The sequence below is a fragment of the Antennarius striatus genome, chromosome 3 (assembly GCF_040054535.1).
Source record: "Antennarius striatus isolate MH-2024 chromosome 3, ASM4005453v1, whole genome shotgun sequence".
Classification (NCBI taxonomy): domain Eukaryota; kingdom Metazoa; phylum Chordata; class Actinopteri; order Lophiiformes; family Antennariidae; genus Antennarius; species Antennarius striatus.
In genome coordinates, this window is record NC_090778.1 from 16,956,086 (window position 1) to 16,978,134 (window position 22,049).

At 39.5% G+C, this 22,049-nt stretch overlaps 1 protein-coding gene across 3 annotated transcripts in view; it reads left to right on the forward strand.

Annotated features, from left to right (window-relative positions):
- The window catches only part of LOC137591444 (dmX-like protein 1), a 54,688-nt gene that overhangs the window by 19,606 nt on the left and 13,033 nt on the right, over positions 1 to 22,049 (forward strand). The window contains exons 14-41 of one of the 3 annotated variants that reach the window (XM_068309440.1): positions 356 to 477; positions 927 to 1,016; positions 2,151 to 2,253; positions 2,360 to 2,479; positions 2,874 to 3,089; positions 3,891 to 5,170; positions 5,597 to 5,855; positions 6,924 to 7,057; positions 7,203 to 7,386; positions 7,519 to 7,629; positions 8,127 to 8,296; positions 9,181 to 9,278; positions 9,441 to 9,606; positions 11,329 to 11,457; positions 11,605 to 11,743; positions 12,470 to 13,266; positions 13,695 to 13,793; positions 14,175 to 14,342; positions 15,202 to 15,393; positions 15,617 to 15,693; positions 17,600 to 17,721; positions 18,131 to 18,388; positions 18,737 to 18,939; positions 19,140 to 19,291; positions 19,853 to 19,938; positions 20,045 to 20,246; positions 20,893 to 21,010; positions 21,450 to 21,512. In XM_068309440.1, the coding sequence (XP_068165541.1) occupies positions 356 to 477; positions 927 to 1,016; positions 2,151 to 2,253; positions 2,360 to 2,479; positions 2,874 to 3,089; positions 3,891 to 5,170; positions 5,597 to 5,855; positions 6,924 to 7,057; positions 7,203 to 7,386; positions 7,519 to 7,629; positions 8,127 to 8,296; positions 9,181 to 9,278; positions 9,441 to 9,606; positions 11,329 to 11,457; positions 11,605 to 11,743; positions 12,470 to 13,266; positions 13,695 to 13,793; positions 14,175 to 14,342; positions 15,202 to 15,393; positions 15,617 to 15,693; positions 17,600 to 17,721; positions 18,131 to 18,388; positions 18,737 to 18,939; positions 19,140 to 19,291; positions 19,853 to 19,938; positions 20,045 to 20,246; positions 20,893 to 21,010; positions 21,450 to 21,512 (5,858 nt within the window). The remainder of the gene's footprint in view (positions 1 to 355; positions 478 to 926; positions 1,017 to 2,150; positions 2,254 to 2,359; positions 2,480 to 2,873; positions 3,090 to 3,890; positions 5,171 to 5,596; positions 5,856 to 6,923; positions 7,058 to 7,202; positions 7,387 to 7,518; positions 7,630 to 8,126; positions 8,297 to 9,180; positions 9,279 to 9,440; positions 9,607 to 11,328; positions 11,458 to 11,604; positions 11,744 to 12,469; positions 13,267 to 13,694; positions 13,794 to 14,174; positions 14,343 to 15,201; positions 15,394 to 15,616; positions 15,694 to 17,599; positions 17,722 to 18,130; positions 18,389 to 18,736; positions 18,940 to 19,139; positions 19,292 to 19,852; positions 19,939 to 20,044; positions 20,247 to 20,892; positions 21,011 to 21,449; positions 21,513 to 22,049) is intronic. The other 2 variants (XM_068309449.1, XM_068309458.1) reach the window with 2 other exon arrangements.

The following is a 22,049-nucleotide window of genomic DNA, read 5'->3' on the forward strand; positions in this document are numbered from 1 at the left end:
GTTATTTTGGTTCACTGATACATATATTTATGAACCTCTATAACTAGTTATGACCAAAGGAGATGAAATCTGTGATGTATACTCCCTAAATAAATAATGTATTTGGTCTATATGACCTACGTGTATTAAATAAGTACTGTTGAAATCAATTAAATTATTTAATTTAAAAAGGGCAACTTGGTGGTGTAGTGGGTAGCACTGTTGCCACACATCAAGAAGATCCTTGGTTCAATTCCAATTTTGCTAATTGTACGTTAATACATATACATATATGTGAGAATATATATATATATATATAATGTAAATTTTTTGTTGTGACAACACAAATTTTTTTATTCCTTTTTTGATTCTTTAGGTGTTTACTGCAACTCTCCCAGCGCTTGCTTTGTAGCAAGTGATGGCCAGTCACTCAGGCTGTATCAGGCTGTTATCGAAGCTAAGAAGCTGTTGAGTGAGCTATCCAATCCTGAGATATCAGTAAGTGATACACCAGGATTCTCAAACTGGTGGATATCATAAAGAATTGTGCTCATCATTTTGTATTCAGTCTGTTAACAACTCAAAAGAATTTCCACTTTCACAGAATAACATAATAATAATGATAATAAGTAAGATGGTGTTAGGTTAGATACGGTAGTAGAACGTTTGCATTGGAGCACATAAATCAAGATATAAATTAGTACCTGAATTTATCTTCCCCAAGACAACTGGGTTGATTCCTGCAACAATTCATGTTTATCAATGGCACTTAGCTTAAAAAGATCCAACAGTTGTAGAATCAGTTGTAAACTAAAGATCATCCAGTGGTCTGAAATGTTTTAATCTCTAACGTGTAAATGACCCAATGTATGAATAGACAAAGTTACATTTTAGTGTAATAGTGCTCAAGTAAACAAAATAAAATGTAAATTTTTGTTTCATATTAGAAATATGTTGGCGAGGTGTTCAACATCATCAGTCAGCAATCCACAGCAAAACCAGGATGTATCATAGAGCTGGATGCCATTACTGGCTTTGTAAGTATAAAGACTAAAAGGAATTAAGTTTATGAAGACAATGTTCTGCTTCTTCTGTTCTCTCAATGTTGATTATGTCTAACAGCAGAAAAATGTTGTAAGCATCTGTGATCACACTTGCTAACTGAAGGCTGTCCACTTATACAAAATATGTATTGTATTTTGTTTAGAAGGAGTATTTGAATTCTACACCATTGGTAGCATCAAACATTGTGTAGGATGCTTATTAGTCTGAAATTTGAGCGACCCTAACTGGTGGAGAACAAACCTCTGTGGGCATGTATATACTATACATTTACTGTATGTTAGATGAACACAACTTCCAATGGTTTGACTTTACATGATAGCTCTAGAGCAGTGGTTCTTAACCTTGTTGGAGGTACTGAACCCTGCCGGTTTCATATGCTCACTCACTGAACCCTTCTTTAGTAAAAAAAAAAAAAAACGTGTGTAAACAAAATAAAATGTAAAATAAAACGTGTGTAGCCACAGCTGCCCTGGGGCAGACTGACGGAGGCATGGCTGCCAATCTGCGCCTACGTCCACCGGAACATTCATACACCAGTGAGTACCCCACTGGAGGCAAGGAGGGTAAAGTGTCTTGGCCAAGGACACAACAACAAATGGCGGGAGCGGGAATCCAACCGCCGATCTTGAATCATTGACCCGCGATACCACTGAGCCATGGCCGCCTGTTGTACATATTCACCCAACCACTTTCTTTTTTTGCTCAACATGGTTACTGTTTATTAAATTAAGAAAGCAATCAGATGAAGTACCATCATGACAGGCATAAATCGACTGAGTGCGCAAAATCCCATGTAGCACAGGTAGGCTAATCGATGTAGCGTAATCACCTGCAGCCAGTGATGGCTAAAGGGGGCGTGTCATCACGAATTGACACGATGTGTCAAACATACACAGTGATTCGTGTATGTTTGGTAAAAACACCCAACACATTGTGTCAGGTGTTTTGTCTTGACCTCTGTCTCTGCCGAACCCCTGAGAGCACCTCACCGAACCCCTAGGGTTCGATCAAACCCAGGTTAAGTACCACTGCTCTAGAGTGAATGAAACATGTTCAGTATCTGCCTCTGCTGTAGTTTGATGATGGCTGTTGTTGGTCTTCTGTAGCAGGGGAAGGAGACCCAGCTGCTGCACGTTTTTGAAGAAGATCTGATTCTTGGCAGTGAGAACACAGAGAGCCCTTGGAAAACTCTTGATTCTCCTCAAACTGGTATCAAACAGTTCTTTAAAAACTTGGTTTTTCTTGAACCCTCCTTTAACAAAAAGTTAGTGGTTTAAGTCTTTGCCATTCTCTGTTGGTGTATATTCCTCTGCAGCCTCTGGTGAGCCACTCTTCTCAGCACGTTTTTTCCTTGTGGTGGTCGAAGCGACGCCGACAGGTCGTTCACTCCTCCACATGTGGCATCTTCATCTAGCTGCTCAACCTGTCACCATTGGTGGGTGCTTGAGAAATTTGAAGTTGACATGGTGTCGAAAAAGTTTTGATCCATTCACACCATTGCTTCAGTTCAAAAACTTTTGTTAATCATCTTGTTTTCATTCATAAACAAATAAATGAGTGGCTGCTTTAAAGAAAAATTTCCAGAGAGAATCTCTCAAAATCTAGATGCCTGATAAGAACCAGTAATGAGTAAGTTTTTTAACGCCCTATTGTATAATAATATGAAAAAATGTGTTCAATATCAACTGAATTAACTGATAATTTTTATAGCAATCCAGTGATATTTACATGCTATTGAAATAATGACATACTGTTTGTTTCACAAAGCAAGTATTCTGAGGTTTTGAGATTTTCCTAACATTCCACTTTTCTTGTCTGTGTTCCCACAGAAGTCAGCACAACCGAGGATGCCACAACCTCTTCTCCTCTGAACAGCTCTCAGTACATCTTCGACATGTTCAATTCTCCTGTAACTCCAAAGAGTAAACCATCCACTTCCAATCTTCACAGTGCCTGTCGTCTCAGCCTCACTACACACAGAGTATACAGCCAAGAAATGGCTCTGCCCGAGGGGGTAGAAGCCATCAGTGTCACACCCTCAGCAGGTGAGGAACAGTTGAGCTCCACATATATGCTGTAGTTTACAAAAGGTTCTAACCTGTTTCTCGGAGTGAAATGGAGAAGAAAAACATTACAGCTTTGAAGACAAGATTGTAGTCTTTTAGGACATTACAAGGTCAAAGACACAGAAACCTCCACTACTGAAAAAAATCTGTTTCGATAAACCATAACCTTAATGATTTGTAACAATGAATAGCATTGTTACAAATGCTATTTTAGAGGAGATGAGTCCATGATATACGTATATGGTTGGACAAGGGTAACCACATGTTTCTTTTTTTTTAAATCTGTAAAAACATGCATTACTTTAGGAATCTTTTCTCCAGAGATCAATTGAGTGTAGTGATTCAAATACCTATTTCATGATAAAAATAACAGTAGTATATTTTATGTGTGTAGCTATTTCTTTATGAGAAAAGCAACACAAAGTTTTACAACAAATATGCCTAACATAGGAAAAAAAGTAAATTACTGTAAACTTTATTATACGAGTGAAAATAAGATGAAGATACATTAATGCTCGGATGCCACCAGTATTTAAAACAAGATGAAATTGGATTGGAGAAGGAAAATAAGTCAATTATTAAAAAGAATTTAAGGGTGCATGCATTACATATATTAAATAAACAAACATACTTTTAAAATTATTTTTGATTTTCATTTCACTTTAACTTTGCATGTCTTATTTTAAAAAAGTTTATAAGCAATCTCTTAAAATGAATTTTAATATCAACAGACTGAGGAAAAGATCCATAATCATTAGTGTATTTTCATTCTTTTCCAAGGTCACCTGAGTGCATCCTGTTCTTTGCCAGCTGGCAGTGTACCCTACCTCCTTGCCACTTCCTGCTCTGATGAGAAGGTGCGCTTCTGGAGGTGTCATGTCACCGCATCAACGCCTTCCAATATGGATAACTTGGTGTACAGTTGGGAAGAGTGGCCTCTCCTAGTGGAGGATACGCTTCCCAATAGCAGTGCAATAAATGTGAAGGGTCGCCCCGTGGAGGTTTGCTGCTGTCATGCTGGACGGATCGCAGTTGCTTACAACCAGATGCCAAGCACACCAATGAACTCAACACCTCATCTGAACTCAACATCCCATCTAAACTCTCACAGGCTGCTGACTTCTCCTCCTACACTCTCTTCCTCTCCTTATGTGAACTATGACAAAAGCACCCACCTACCCCCAACCTTGGCTGTACAGGACAGACCAAACCTCACTCTGACTCCCAACCCAGCAAGCACAAGAGAGCCACTGGTATTCATTAGCATCTTCCAGTGTGAATCCACAGGTGGTTCACAGTGGATTCTAGAGCAGACCATAGTTCTGGACAGCTCAGATCCCACTGCTAACTGTGGTGTTAGCATTAACACAGCTGGAAAGTGCGATATTCCAAGTAAAATGAAAGCTCGGCCTAATGAGAACTGTCTTCTTTCAGCTGGTAAGAGCCTGGTTCACTTGGACTGGGTCTCCCAAGAGAATGGGTCTCATGTTCTGACTGTGGGTATTGGGAAAAAGATTTACATGTATGGTTGTCTTTCTGGGAAGCCTCCAGAACTCTGTCTGTCATCCGATTCTGGTCGAGGCCAGAGCTCATCTCACATGGTTCTGCTTCGAACAGTTGATTTGGTCTCCTCCGTTGAAGGTTCACTACCCATTCCAGTCTCCCTTGCCTGGGTGCGAGATGGCATCTTGGTAGTCGGCATGGACTGTGAGATGCACGTCTACTCCCAGTGGCAGCCCCCAGCACCACCCAAGCTTAATGCCGCATTAGTCCAAGAGACAGACATTAGCGGCAGCATTTCCTCCATAATCTCAGCTGTCAGACAAAGCCAGGAGAACGGTATCAACCCTGGGGGCCCCATGTCATCACTAGCCCCTCCTAAAAGGGTCCTGACAAGATCCATGATGAGCTTAGCTCAGAAACTCAGTGGAAAGAGAACAGCTTATGATCTCCCCATAGAGAAGGAAGATTCTGGGCTTTTTGAAGCAGCTCATCAACTCTTTCCTACGCTGCCTCAGTACCATCCTGTACAGTTACTCGAACTCATGGATCTAGGGAAGGTAATTGAAAGAAGTTGTTCAGATACTGTCTTGTGTTTTCGTATACTTCACATTTTCTTTGAATTGTGTTCTTTGTGTCAGTGTCGTCATCTTTAATGCATCGTTATTCCATATAGTTTGAAGAATTGTAGAGCAAGTGAATACATTTAATGTGGAAATATGCCAGGTCACATTTAGCTCAGTTGATTGTACATGTTTCCCATATAAAGCTACGGTCCTCCAGTGTTTGGACAGGTTCTATTTAATCGGTCACGTTTTGCTGCATGCCTTTGTCTATCAGTAAAAAATATGCAACACCTGGAAAAAATACCAGGAAAAAAGAAATATGCAAGGAAGTCCTCATTTGTTGTGGTCGCTTTCCAAATTTGTTATCTGAATCAGTGTAACTTTGATATATAAACCTGTAACAAATTTGTCCATCTTAAGGTTCACCGTGCCAAAGCCATCCTCTCTCACCTGGTGAAATGCATCGCTGGTGAGATTGTGACACTTAAAGACAGCACAACTAATCAAGAGAAACGTTTGCGTTCCCGAACTATCAGTGCTGGAGGCAGCACAGCCACCGACTGGAGGATGTTCAGTAACGCAGAAAACTCCACCCCCAACTACACAGAGATCAGCTCCATCCCTCCACTGCCTCTGTATGCACTCTTGGGAGCTGATGAGGACAAATCACCAAAACCTGGTGGGTGTACAGAAAGTTGTTTTAGAAGAAGTCTAATAGTAGTTGTTACTAAGGAATCTGATAATTAATTTTTTTCATTCAGTATACTGTATAACATTGGAAAAGTAGTAGAAGTACTGCTAGTATAATAATTATCAGTTTTAATTTAAAAAAATATCAGTGACGGGAATTTCACAAGCCTATTGGCTTCGGATGTTGTTGTTGATGTTTTAAATGTGATGAAGGGAAAATAAGGGTAATTAAAAAGAAAAAACTAATTCTGATAGAGGATTTAGCAAGGCTATTTGGTAATTTAAAAAACCATTTACCATTAAGAAGATCTAAAAGGGTTTGTTTTTTCTTCAGTAAATGAGATTCAGTGTAGTATTGATGCTATACTGCTCCAGACCCAGGACATCTTACTATTGAGGGAAATCTGACATATCCTCTTTTTCAGAATGTTCAAAACGAGAATGTTAACCTGTGAGCTGAAGCTCAATAATAACTGGGTCATGCAGAAAAACAATGATCCCTAAGCATAAGAGGAATTCAGCTTGATTACATAGTAAAGTTTAGTATAGTCAAATCAGACCTGAACCCATTTGGATGCTGTGACCTGACGAGCTTATGCTCTTTGACCCTCCAATGTGGCTGTGCTGAGTAGTAGTGTGAGGAAGAGTGGGTCAGATTTCCACCAAAGTGATGTCAGAGACTGATCCCAAGTTGTCTATTAGGATTATGGAGGTGAATAATTTTTAACACTACTGATTTGGGCCAAGGGTAATCACTTATTAAATGAAATTGTGTTTTAAACTTGTATTTTTTGTCCACTTAATTTCCCTTTGTTTTCATTACATTTTGGTGATCTAACACATTTGGGGGGGAAATACTCAGACATCGAATAATTCAGAAGGAAGTCAAATATCATATCACTGTCTCATTTGTAACCACCCTGCCTCAGGCTGAAAGAGATTGAGAATGATATCTGTCTCTTCCAATGTCTAGCTCTCCCTGTAGGAGGTGATCTTTCTGCACGTCTATAAAAAACATGTCATGTGTAATTTTACTGTGTCTTGTGCCTGCCTGCAGATAAAGTGTGCAGTGTGAGTGGAGACAGTGGGCATGGTTCCAGTCACACCGATGCTTATGATGAGCTCTTTAAGGCACCCACCATAGCAGATCTTGACTCTCTGGACAGCGATCAAGAGGAAACTGGAAGCAAGGTGCACTTTAGTTAGCTTATCCTTAGCTAATAGACTGTTTAGTTTAGATTGCACAATTTTTCTCACGTCTATTTATTATGTATTCTTGTGAAATATTGACGCCATGTGGTTGATTTTAGAAGTTCTATCTTTTTCTCTTCTGTAGGTCATTGACCTCTCTCAGTACAGTCCAACATACTTTGGTCCAGAACATGCACAGGTTCTGTCCAGTCATCTCCTTCATTCCAGTTTGCCAGGCTTAACCAGTACAGAACAAATGTCTCTCATGGCCCTGGCTGACACCATCGCCTCTACAAACACAGACCTGGATAGCCATGGCAAAAGCAAAGGTACCATTGGGAAATAGAAATATAGAATAAAAGATCTTCATCTTAAACCATCAAATAAGTACAAATACAGTAAGATTCCACATGTAGTAATGATTTGAAGGAGTAGTGAGAGCTGTTTGATTCATTTTGCAGGTGGAGATACGTTGGATGAGTGTGGTCTGAAGTTCTTGCTGGCAGTCAGACTCCATACCTTCCTCTCTACTTCTCTTCCACCAGCCCACCGTGCACAGTTGGTACGACAAGGTAGAGTGGTTTTCACAGAGGTTTCTGTAGGCTCATTTCATGACTGACACGGACAAATGGGATTTTGACTATAGGATTCAACCACTGCATCACTAAGAAATTGTTCCATATCTAATTTACCTAGCCTAAAGATCCCAGATTACCAGGTTCATTCTTTTGACATATTTGCAGAACTTCGCAACAAAGGACTAGAAAAGTTGTGGAATGTGAACAAAAATAGTTTGGAACATTCCACAGGTAACTGGGTTAAGAATGAATAAAAGCAGCTATGACAAAACATTTTACACTTTAGCAAGAAACTCGGTGGCCAGCAGGATAACACTGTAGCTGTCAGTCAACTTATATTTATATATAGAACCGACTACTCAGTGTGCATTAACTCACTGAAGTTCTTTTAAAAATAGCTTTATCTCATTCACTTAAATCATGAATTTGTCTCGTCCCTATGAAATCCTCACCCCATGTTCAGTGTATGTGCCTGTGTCTTTTCTCTGCAGGATTGTCAACATGCCATTATGCCTGGGCTTTCCACTCCGAAGCTGAGGAGGAGCTGCTGAACATGCTGCCTGCCCTACAAAAGGAAGAGACCACCTGGCCTGAGCTGCGGGCCATGGGCGTGGGCTGGTGGCTGCGCAGCAACATCAAGCTACGAAGGTGTATTGAGAAGGTGAAGTGCTTTATCACATAATTCATTGTGAAAATCATTAACAGGCACAGGTATTTAGGTATTATTATCACTAATAAATTCAATTTAATATTGAAATTATGCATGACATGTAAGTTTAGAATTGATAGTTTAGTTTGCAATTTATACGTTAGAAGGTAGTTACAACTATTTTTTGATGATCTTACAAATTGAAGGTAGTAAAACTACCAATATTTCTTTACTTCTATTTTTGTAATTTGGGGATTTCTGTTGTATTCGGCAGCACTTGAACATTGTGTTTTGGATTGGTGGTCAACTAAGTGACTCAGATTGTGAACATGTCTCCTTGTTTTCCTAAAAGAAATTGCATCCAGTTATTTTGAAGCTTTAACCATACAAAAAATTAGTTTGTCCATTATCAGGATTACACTAAAACTAATAAATGGATTTCCACAAAAGGTATGGAATGGTGAAGCACTGGTCAGACAAGAACCCAACAAATTTGTTGCAGATTCCAAAAATATTCATAACTGTAGCCCTTATAACTGTTATTTAAACTCTATTTATAACTAAAAGCAAATCTGAAAACATTGTGTAACATTGTCTTTCAGGTTTACTATTTATTTTTCCACCATAAAATAAGATTAAAGTGTTTTCAGGATCCACAGATGTGTGTTGTTGGGTTTTGGTGGAGGGGTACGCGGCTTCGTGTCATTCTGCTATATAATAATAGTCCTGTTGGCTGGGTGAAATTGAAACCTTGCTGAGGCTGCTGTAAAATACAGCATTATAACTGAGTTTGAGCCACTCCCTGGGATTACTTATAAAGCTACAACTTTTTCTGTGGATTAAACTGCATAGGCTGAGGACACACAAGCTGAATTTTTTTTTTTTTACTTTGTCAGGTTGCCAGGGCTTCTTTACAGAGAAATAACGATCCTTTGGATGCAGCTATATTTTACCTTGCTCTAAAAAAGAAGGCGGTGGTCTGGGGACTGTACAGGTAGGCAAACATCAACTTGTTTTGCAACTGAATTATAAATGCACACCTAACACATACTGTTAGGGCAAAATTGGTTCAAACCTTCGTCCAAGACTGTTTTGTTAGATTACCAGAGACATGAATAGTTTTCTTGTTTTGAATCCACAATGTCTCTCCCTCTAGATCTCAGAAGAATGCCAAAATGACAGAATTTTTCCGCAACAACTTCAGCGAGGACCGATGGAGGAGAGCAGCACTGAAAAATGCCTTTTCTTTGTTGGGAAAGCAGCGTTTCCAACATTCTGCCGCCTTCTTCCTTCTAGCAGGCTCCCTTAAGGATGCTGTGGAGGCAAGTGGAAAACAGACATGACAGACTGTTAGCAAGGAGTGCAAGTGCAATTTCACAGCTCGCTAATTGTAGTTTTTAAAGCTTGTTGTTATTAGCCAAGTGTTGCTCAGTTTCTTTTGTAAGAGGTGTGTAATACTGTAGATTACTTTTTTCGAACAGATGACAATCAATGACAGCATGTGGTGGCATAGTAAAAAACAGGAACCTGCTGAAAGAAGCTGTTCTATCAGTATTTATGTAGCATAGAACATTGTTTTCATTATTGAAACAGTTAAGTATATTTCTACAGCTTTATCTTTCAGCACAAAGCACTACGGAATTATTGATATTGACAGTTGACTCTTGGGTGTTGGTGTCTTTTCTCGTTTAGAGAGAACAGTCAATAGCACAGTGTCGCATTTATAATCCAGGAGCATCATTCTTTTATGGAAGCAGCATAAATTGGGACACTACCTTACACTTTCATAAAGATATGTTTTTTTTATTACTATCTGCCATCACAAAGCAGATAGGGTATGTTCAGAATTTACTCTCAAGGTTTGGATTTTAACAAATTTGAATTTGTACTCTACTTTTCAATTTTGTTTCTTTTAAGATTGTTAGAATCAACATAGGCCCCATGCTTATTTTATAGAAGATAAATGTGTTTATTAGAAGCTGCACTCTTTAAAAATGTATTGTTCATGATGAATAACTCAGTCATATATTCCTATTACATTGTCAGTTCACTGCCACTGGTTAGAGTACCGTATTTTCCGCGCACCTAAAAGCCTAACATTTTCTCATAAACCTGTAGTGCGCCTTATAATCCGGTGCGTCTTATATATGGATTCATATTCATATTAATATTGGTTAAAAACATGATCGCTGAAAAAAAGCCGGCAGTCTGGCTGCCAGTCATGCCGCACTTTATTTTTTATTGTGTGCGCCTTATAATCCGGTGCGCCTTATATAAGAAATAAATTATAAAACAAACAAATTATTGAGGGTCCAGTGCGCCTTATCGTGCGGAAAATACTGTATTTGCTTTTGACACAGTCTAAAGCAATTCGATTGAGTATAACTGCTTTGCTCTTTCTCTGTTGAAGACAAGCAAACATTTCTTTAATTTCATTTACCCTGTTGCAGTGAAATGAAGCTAGCAAGTGAGGAACACTGGTACAATGTGTCAAACACAGTTCACTCCCTGGAATCTACTAATAAATATTGGCGAAAGTGTTCAGTTAGGTTAGTTGGACAGCCCCACAAAATAATCTTGGCGTGCATGCAACTGTCTATCCCTTGCTATCGCTTGCAGAGGGGTAAATCTGGTCAGAGGACGTACTTAGCCTCTTATTCATCAAGGTTATTTCTGCTCGGAAAGACCTTGTGGAAATGAGTCACATTATTTCATCAGTGTGAGTAACTAGAGCTTCTCTAAGCATTTTATGGAAATGAGTGTCGCCCAGTCAAAAAGCTGTTACTGACTTTGCTTTCATTTCTCTGGCTGGGAGGTAGTGTCATTGAAATGCACCTCACACCTTACCAGTTGGGGGAAACTACATCAACTTCAGCTTTCCACAATCATTTTGCCTCATGACGACAATGTTTTGCATTCATCTGGTCCTGTATGATTTTCCAAATTACTGTGTATTATGAATGTGCCATCTACTCTTTCTTGTCTTATCCCCTCAGTACAGAATGATATCATGTAGGTGCAATCTTTTTTATTTGTTATTTAAGGTTTGTTTAGAGAAAATGCAGGATCTGCAGCTGGCTCTGGTGATTTCCAGATTGTATGAGTCTGAGTTTGAGACAGCATCCACCTACAAAAAGATCCTCCAGAGGCATGTTCTGGGACAAGACAAACAGGTACAGACCTCATGTTATCTCATCCCACAAGCTATTTTTACTGTTGAAAATCTCTATATCACGTCAGTATCGTATGACCCTTCAGAATTTCATTATTCGTTCACTGAAGACACCAGAATGAGCCTTTGTTACCTCTGTTAATGTCAGATTCAACCCCACCAGGACCCGTTCCTGCGAAGCATGGCTCACTGGGTCCTGGAGGACTATAGCAAGGCCTTGGACACTCTGCTTGAGCAGCCTGCTGATAACACCAGCATGGGGTCCACTATGAGCAAAGGCGATGCTGGTAGGTTTACAGCGCTGTGACATTGTGAGTCTGTTCAATGCAGCATTTTCGGTACATACATAGAGCTAAGCATTGAGTACCTCATTGTAATCTGATACTTTGATGTTAATAATGCTGTTTAACAAAACGTTTTTTGGCTTATTTGGTCATTAAAGTATATACTGAAGTTATTGGAGCCTTCTGGAAAATGAAAACATAGTTCCTGATTCCTTTAATAAATGAAGAACAAAACTTGATATGAGCCTCTTTGATTTAAGAGCAGAACCTACAGATTAACATCCCTGTGCTACATGTTTTATAACAGATATTCTTAAAACTCTACAGAGAAAAAGGCAAAGTAAAAAAGGTTCTTGTGCATCATATATTATGAGTCATGTATTTTTATTTTCAGTCTGCGTTGTCTGGTCCTTTGACATTGTTTATACCTGGATGAGAAAGAGCGAACTGAAGGCGTCACCTTTTTGTCTACTAGCTCTGCTCTCTAAGTCTCTGTTTTTAAGCTTCTATTTCCACCCTCTCCTCTACTTGAAGTCACCACAGAATGTAGCTCACCTAGATCAATGTTTAGACATTCAATGAATATTTAGTTAAGTCAGCTCTGTTCCTGTGTTGAATCCAGTTACATAGATAACATCAATATGCAGGTATTGTCAAAATACCAAGGGCTGAGCCTATTCATTGTTTTATATTTTGACATTAGTTATTCTGTTTCCTTATCTACGACAGGTTCATCTTATGTGTCTACATGTAACCCTATGGTTTTCAACTTTTACACCTACCTACGGACTCATCCACTCCTCCTTCGTCGTCATTTTGGCTCGTCAGACAAAGCAAAAGTTGGCCTGACTGCTGAGGGTCGTAGGGCCGATTCCATTAGCCTGGAGGAGCGAAGACTGTTTTTCACGGCTGCACATGCACACTTGCGAGCTGGATGTCCCATGTTAGCACTTGAAGTCCTCTCAAAGATGCCAAAAATCCAAAAACATTCCAAACTTGCCAGCCACAAGGATACAGACATCGCTACCGAACTCTGTGTTGGGAGTAAAAATGAGCAAACATCGGATTCAGATTGGTCTCAGCCAGGTCTGAATGGCTATGACTCAGATGGAAACAGTTTATCTAACAGCCATTCAGATTCGGTGTTGAGTTTTGACTGGAGCCAGCCATCAGTAGCAATCCCAGATGAGCCATTAGAGCTGAAATGGGACAGTGACAAAGATGGTGATGATGATGACAATGATGATGTGGAAGAAAATAAAAATGGTAACAATAGAGCTGCAGACTGCAGCAGCATTTTCCATGACATGCAGGAGGCTATGTCACCACCGATGGAGACGTTGATGGAAGAGGACTCTGAAGACAGCAATGACTTCATCGCACCAAGCGATGACATCTTGGCCGCCCAACTGAAGTTCACTGCCTGCTTGAAGATCCTGACCAATGAGCTCCGGACTTTGTCGACAGGATATGAACTGGAGGGAGGGAAGTTGCGTTACCAGCTCTACCAGTGGTTAGAGAGAGAGGTAATAACACAAACATTTGAACACTTTTACTAAAACTCCAAATCTAAAATTTTCAAACTCAAAATTTTCAGTGTAAATATTGCTGTTGTGATTTTATATCCATCTGTGTGGTGAAGCATTAGTCTTGCTGCACCCCTAGGTTCACTCAATAAAACTTATATAACTTGCATGACTCCCACACGTCTTTCCAGTTTTCAACAGCACTGACGATTTTGTCTGTCTCTGTGGCAGTGTTTGTAAATATATACTTATATATATATATATCTCATTGAAATGCATTACACTGGTTTGACTTTATTAACTAATTTGTCTTTTTACTGTGAAAGCTGCTTGACAGTTTGTTAAAATAATTTATTTTCAAACCTTCACAATAAAAATTTACTCCTACTGAATAAATGGATTTTGAGATAGAAGCGTGTTTTCCCCAGGTGGTGGCTCTCCAGCGCTGCTGCAGCTACAAGCCCTGTTTGCCAGAGCTGTCAGTCCAGGGTGATGCCCCTGTTTCTGTGCTGGTGGAAGAGGAACAGGTGGGTGTAGATCGCTGACAGCATCTAGATTTGTCAGATGTTCATGAGGAAAAATCAAAACGACGCATCCTGTAATAAAAAAAATTACAGCGGTGAATTTCACTGAAATTAATTTTACACAATTCTTGCTTGGATATAAGAATATGTTAACAATATTTTTGTTTTGTCAGTCATAAAACACAGAGCATGCTCGTCTATTTCTTTACTATCAGCAGGAAACTTTCAGATGCATGTTATTCTTAATGTGAAAATCTATCAGTTTTTAACATCAATGAGTATCATTGTAGTTTTACATTGGATTTAGCAATGTATCTGAACGCAATCCATTTTGATAAAATCACAATATTAACATTATTTTATGATTTGAAATTGCTTTACCAGCCCAGGAGCCCACGTGGTGAAATTCAAAGGAACAGGAGACACTGGCTGCAGAGCAACCAGCCTTTATTGAGGATGTTTCTGAGCTACTGTAGCTTGCATGGAGCTCATGGTGGAGGACTGGCCTCTGTACGCATGGAGCTCATATTATTGCTTCAAGAGTCTCACCAGGTATTTAAATCATACGCGGAACTTATACGTACAGCTGGACAAATTTTATTCCGGAACAACATTGGCACTGGCATGCAGAGCTGCAGTTATCATTACTATGTAGTACTTGTTATTATTATGTAGTTATAATTATTATTATTTTTATTTTTAAAGAGAGCTCAAGGTCTATGCTGGCTACTGAGCAGAGGAGAGGGCAAAGTACATTTGAAAGATGAACAGGATGCCAGGGAAAGTTTGTGCTTAAGCAACCATCTTTTCAAGACGTACAATCTCACATTCAGTTCTACTTAAAATTAAAATAAATTAAAAAAATTATTGTGTGATATAGGCTGACAGTCTGTGCTGATACTGAGCTCCTGAAGGAGGTCTTGGTTTGGGCTGAATAAGGTTGAGGCAAATTCCAGGAGGTGAACAACTCGATCACACACCACGGAGATAAAATGCTTGCCTGATTCGCTCTCTTGTTTTTGAACTAAAGTCTTTTTTTTCCCCAGCTCTTGTTCCATGGTTGTCAAATTTCTCCATTGTTGCCATGGAGTTTTTTGTATTCTCTTTTGTCTTAACTGAGCCAGTGAGCAGAGCTTATATCAAAAAAAGTGTTGTTAGTCTTACACAGAATCATTTTCAGGCATGTAGCGGATGAATTCAAACCATCCTTCATTACTTTTCTTTCTTTAAACCTTGTTCACGTTTATACTGGTGAACGCATCAGACTCGGGAAAAGGTTAAATATCACCTATCGTTTCCCTGCATGCATTGTCAGATGTCTCATTTATCCTCTGAAAAGGAAATAAAGATAAATACATATTGAGTTTTGGGTTGACTGTAGTGGGAACGTGATGTGTGGCTCTCCCCACAGAACGACCCGTTCCATTCTGCTTTGACACCATGTTGTCAGCAAACCTCCATCCCTCTACTGATGGCATGCACGGCCAACGTAAAAACAGTGGTGGCCAATCCCATTGTCTACCTGACCAACCTGACACATGATATCCTGGAGACCATCAGTGCACTCAACTCTCCTCCACATCCAGATGTTGTTAACAATGAGGTGAGGCAGTCTTGATGATCCATGTCTGCCACTGTTGATGGCGTAATAGGATGTTACCTTTTTGTCCATGTGATCTTGGAAAATAAGACCACTAGCTCGTCATTGATATACTAAAAATCCGAGGCGATTAAGTTTAGTTTCTTTTCGGTTTACTTTTATTTTGATTGCATTCATTCATATCAGACACTGATTCATGCTTCTTGTATCTCTTTCCTTCCTTCAGATCTACTTGATGCACACACTGGCCGCCTCATTGTCGGCCTGCATATATCAGTGCCTGTGTGATGGACACACCCACAGGTAAGTTTCTCTCCTGCGACCTTTAGCTAGTTATTCAAAGCTACCGACACTCAAGCCTGTCCTGTTGGGACTGTTAGTACAGTGTAGCCTGACAACAAATCAGTGATACAGCAAAAGCCTGTTTTGTACTTTGGGAATCAAGGGAAAAGAATCATTCTAGATGCCAAACCAGTGTTCGAAGAAATGCTTTCATCCAGTAAGACTCAAAAAGGTTAAAGATCATCCTGGTTATCTAACCTTAAGCTTGTCTCTGAGCAAGCCTCTTGGAGCCTTTACATAGTTCACTTTTATACGTTTCTTTCAACGTGACTTAGTAGCAGTAGTTATTATGGGAGTTTTGTTTTCCTAGTCTTAGCTTTTCAATTTAAATGATGAAATGCCAGAAAAAACTACTTGTGCATGTGTTCTCAGGTTTCCTCCTTCCTTCTGTAAGTTGTGCATGCATTGTTTGGTGGTCATATATTCATAACCGAGGGTCTGTGCATGTGTGGGTGTGTTTGTTTCAAGGTTTTTAACTTATTGGAGCAGAATAATAAGAGAGGGGAAGGGACTGGTATTCATATTTTATAGTGAGACTGTAATGCTCACATACATTTAAACACTACAACTGTACCAAATTAAGAGAGGGATTTTACTGTCTTGGGCTTTGCTTATGAGGGATCATCTTCAGGCTGAGTCATTTCACTTAAAAAATATATATATTACAAACTTTTATGATCAATTAACTATTTATTGATTAAATTCCTAAATATATTGAAGCCTGTTGTGTTAATGTCATGGAAGTTGGTGTTGTAACTTCTCAAAATTCACAACACAGAACAGCAGCAAAAAATAACTGGAAAGTCAGGAAGTGTCTTTTTGTTGTTGTTCTGGAAAGAGTCGTTTGAATAGACTGTTCTCGTTTAAATGGACTACAAAAATGTGCCAACAGTTTTATGATTTTGAGGTAAATGGTTGCCATGTAAACAGCCCCTGAGGCTGCTTTAAGGTTTGGATCATTACACTTACTCCTCATATCACAGTCTCTACTATCGAGCTATTGTGATTTGTGCTGGTTCGTATACTTTCAGGTTCCCACACATGTCCATTGTGAACTCCTTTCATTTGTACATTGGACGTGTCGCACACACACATGCATAATGATAGAAAAGACAGCCACTCTGGCTAGTTTTCATTTTAAGAATAGATTTTAGAGAAAATGCAATAAAGCTCTGTAATCAGGATGCCCCCTGGACGTCCCCCCGGGCTGGCGTTCTTGACTTATCCATTTGGGAGGAGACCACAGAGTTGACCCAGGACAAGACTGAGGAGTTATGTCTGTTGTCTGGTTTGGGAACATCTCGGTGTCATCTCTGAAGAACTGCTGGAGGCGGATGGAGAGAGGAGTGTCTGGGCTATTTTGCCAAGTCTGTTGCCCCCAGGACCCAGACCAGGATACACAGACAAAGACGAGACAATGAAAAGCACAGTTGTCAACTTACTGCATGTTTTAAATTCATAGATTCTTTGATCCATTTTCTAAATTCTGTGTAAAAATGTTCTCTGGAACATTCCACATTTTTTTTTGTACATGTGTTGAAAAGTCAGTCATTGTGAGAACTGAGAAATAAGGCATGCGTCATCATGAAGCATATCTTCTGTGTAACCGAATAGAATAGAAGGGTTGAGCTGCAATGCAGCACATTAGTATTTCATGTCTTGACAGAACAAAGCTTGACAGCAGTGCCTCTTAGAAACATCATCCGGGAGTTTAAACATTTAAAATAAAACACTGATATATATTTACATCGCCTAACCTAATTTCACAAAATCCACTTTTCCACCAGCATTGTGTGTTTAATATGAATGCTGTGCTGCCCTCAGACTGACTACAGAGTTTCTTTGTTGTCTGTTGGATGTCCCACAGCCATGTGAACCACTTCACAGGAATCGTGTATCAGAGTGTGTTGCTGTCCCAGAAGCAGCCTGTCAGAACGCTCAGCATGGATGAATCTGTTTTACCCAACACGTCCCCGGCTCAGTGGCCAGGTAGATCAGCTCCTAACTGTTCTGCCTGAAATCTAGAAACAAGTATAGGTGGAAGACCCAATTAGGTTTTTGTCCGTCTCCTTTTATGTCTTGTTTCTTTTGAATGAAGCTTCTAATGGATTTAAATAATTTAAAACAAGATGTTACATAATTTAGATTTTTTATTTTACCTTCTAATTTTTATACATTTTATACAGCAGCAGGATGGTGAGCATGTAACTACTAAATGAAGTAGGATCTGTCTTAATTCATCGTTTTCAGCCTTTAATGAAGCCTTTTGATTTATGCATGTTAATTTGGGCTGTACTTGCTTTGTTTTTCATTGTTTATTCCAAATGCTAAAAAATGGTCATAATTTGGTGTATCCGTCTGCACTATTAAATTGTTTTCCCGAACACTTTCTACGCAGGTATCACTTCTCTGATTCACATGTTGAGCTCAATGGGTGATGACAGCCAGCCGGGTTTAGCTGTGCTGCTCTGTGAGATCCTGACTGCTGTCTTCCTCAGTCTGTTTGTGCACGGCATGGCCACTCACTCCAGCAATGAGCTGTTTCACATCGTGGCCCACCCCCTCAACAGCAAACTTTGGTTGTCTGTGTTTGGAGGTGGTGTCCGGATACCCATCAAAGAGAAACACAGGAGTCCAACGAAAACACCCCCACCAGGTTCGTCGAGCTTTATGTGGCCAATCAGATTCGCTGGGGGGAGGTGACACAGGAGCTAAATCAAATCAGTCCGGCTTAAGTAATTGAGTTTGCATCTGTAGGTCAAAGTGAAATCCATCATTTTATTAATGTACAAGCTGTTTGCCTCACACTCTCTTTCAGCTCTTTCAGTAGCTCTGTCATGGATGGCAGAGGAAAGCCAAATACAACTACAACCCCCCCCCCCCCCCAATGAAATATGTGTACTATTTACAGTTGATGAAGATGTATTTAACATGGCTGGCATTTGTTTTGTGTATTTTGTGAAAATGCATGAAATTTAACAAACACTTTGTCTTGGCACCTCAGCTTTGCCAAGCAGCCTGGAAAGGAAGTCGAGGCGATTCAGGCTTCTGTCATCACGCAGCGGCTCCAGAGAGGAGGCTGAGACAGAGCAGGAGGGCCCCTCCACTCCCACACATGCTCCTGTGGTGGAACAAGAATCTCCCCCCGTCTTTAAAGAACGATTCATTCCTCCAGAGCTCAGCATTTGGGATTACTTTATCGCCAAGGTCATCCAGAATATCAATAATAGTATAGCCCCAAAATAATCGGTTAAGTCATATTTAACCCTTTCTTTATGTGATGACTCTTTTATATACGAGTTCTATGATGGTCTAATTAACTTTTGGCCGTATCTCTGTGGGTTGAGTTTATTTTGTATTGTTTCTGTTTGGCTGCACTTTATTCATTGTTGCCGTCTGTCCTTTAGCCTTTGCTGCCACCATCAGAGAACAGAATTGAATACGACTCTGAGGACAGCCAGAGCAGTCAGGATGAAGAGGATGATGATAATGACGAATATGAAGATGCATTGGAGCCCAACTTACCACAAAAAGAGCATTCCAACAACAATTCGTACAGGTAAGGAGAGTGTTGATTGTGTTTAATTTTGGCTGTCTGTGTCTGAATGGCTTCGACCTTAGTGAGGAGGTTAGGGTTCGTAGGGATTGGTACTGTTTGTCAGAGCCTCTATCACAATTCTGGAGCATAACTCAAAAACATTTTAGATTTTTTTTTTTTTTTTTTACACAAATTCTCCACAAAACATTTTTTTTTACATTTCCATGTTTACAAGTTGGGCCTATTTTGTGAGTGGGTTTGATGGTTGCTGAGTCATACTTCAAAAATAGAGTACATATTTTTACAAAAATTGTATGTACTCATCTCCCATCTACTGTTTTTTTGGGAAGTAAATTTTTTATGTCTGAGGGACAACTGATGTGTTTTTATCGGTTTTTCTGTTTGGAATGTGCCTGTGGCAGGCTTTTATTCTTTCATTTTTGTTCATGTTGATATTGTATTCAGTCCTCCCATCTCGCAAGTTTTCTCTACATTTTGAATATGTCTTTGCACCCCAGGTTTATTGAAGGCAGCTTGGGACCTATTTATGTCCATAATGAGCATTTTTTGTTCTCTTCTCAGTTGGTGTTTGATGCGTCTGGCAATGGTTCAGCTGGTGCTGTCCAACCTCAAGTCCTTTTATCCAGTGGCAGGATATGATCTATTAGGTAACCACTAAAATACAAGGATCTAGATAACGCTGTCCCATTTCTGTTTGTTTCGGCTAATCTTATTGCCTTCCTTTTTGTGTGTGCCTACTCCTACTTATGGCAGACTTGCCCGTGGCGTCTCCACTGTGTCACTCTGTACTGAAGACGCTACAGCGCTGGGAGCAGGTGCTGCAGAAAAGGCTGGAGATTTTTGGTGGCCCCCCTTTTAAGTTCATCTCCACCCACCTCCTGGATGAAACCGCTACTCCCGGTCCTGCCCTTCTCAGACACAAGGCCCTGTTTGAACCGTCCAACACTCCTTTCAGGTTTGACCATTAGCTTTTTAACAATGTTAAAGTATTAGAATGAGATGTTTGGGGGGTTTTTTAATTTGTTTTGATGGAGTTTAAAATCAGTCACGTTTTGTGTGATTTAAATATAACCCATTGTATTTGTTCAGGGCTGAAGAAAAAGTAATGTTTACACATAGAGAAATGGATTGATGTCTCCTATATGATACCACTTCCAGCCTACATATATAACCTCCAGGTCTTATGAATTAATGTTTACATTATTCTAATCAGTTTTTACAGTTTGCCTTCAACAATAAATATAACTGTACATGTCCAAACCATCCAAGTGTACTGTATTCAGAAACTATTCCCCAAGATCTCCACACATATACATATACAGACATACAGTTTTAGCCTTCAGCATTTCTGACTCCTGTAGATTTCCACATTGCTTTTAAATTTCTCCCTGTAGGAATTTATTGCTCTCAATGGAGCGATGGTTTCTTTATTTGCTGTTGATGTGTTTGCCTTAGGCACCAGATATGTGGGGTTTTCAGAGTGACACCAATGGCCCAAATCAAAATATATATATATTTTCTCACACATTACATTTGTGCTTCAGTGAACTGATTTAATAAGCAGTAGTGTTTACATGCTGGAGGTGCTCTGTTCGTTTCAGGACCAGCCACCCTTTAGCGCTGCCCATGAAGCGTTTGTGGCAGTTTTTGGTAAAGCAGGAAGAAGTGCAGGAGACTTTCATCAAACACATCTTCACCAAAAAACGGGATCCCAATGAGGTACACTGCTCACGACAGGTTCCCCACTGCATGAACTGTGTCTCTCTCAAAGCCAGTAATTAAGAAGGGTTGCCGCTGAATAACACATTAAATACTTTGTCATAATAAAATCCACATCATGTCTGTGATTACCCCCATGCAAATCCATTTCTATACCAGTATTGTTTCCACATCCCTGATGGCATGGTTTTGCTTTTTTTGTTAAGCTTGCCAGGCCTGTGTTTTATTTCTGCCTTCAGTTGCATGGCAATTTTGTGATTTCATTCAAATAATTACACCCTGTTTGATTAAGTGCACAATAATTTAGCTTCTGTGTGTGTGTGTGTGTGTGTGTGCGTGTTTGTGTGTGTTTGACTGCATGGTTTATCACTGGTTGTCATCTGTTGTGTGTTTTGTGCTTGTGTGTGATTATTCTGTGCTGCTTCCCCAATCATTAAAGTCTGGTGAGGACCGGCCTGACAATGTGAAATATTCAGAGATGGAGGAGACAGGAAACTATCAGGTACTGCTGCTTCAGATAAATTGTGATTTATGGTATTTGAGTGGGGATGGACCAGCTACCAAATATCAGTGATGAGTGAATTGTCCATAGCACCAAATTCTGACAACTGTCAGTAACCAAAATAAAGATTTGTATTATTTTTACTTATTCCTTCCGACTGATTTCATTGTAATTTTGAAACTGTACTGGTTTCTGAATAACAAATCAAACCCCATACCAAGACCAAATCTTTTGGAAGGGTCTTGGACATTAGAATTCCCATACTTGAATCTTCGATAGCATTTTTTAATAATTGTTAATACTGCTATTATTAATAAAGCATACCTGGTCACCTGTGCTTCTAAACTGAATCATAATTTTACAACAAATGGCTTGAGACAGAAAATGCCATCTTTATTTCATCAAAGAATTTTCTAACATATACAAAAACAAATTATTATGTAGAAACAATAATAAATTAAAAAATGAAAAATAGAATGATTGTAATAATAATTTAAGCAATAAATAATTCTAATCATTGTGATTGAACCTGGTGGT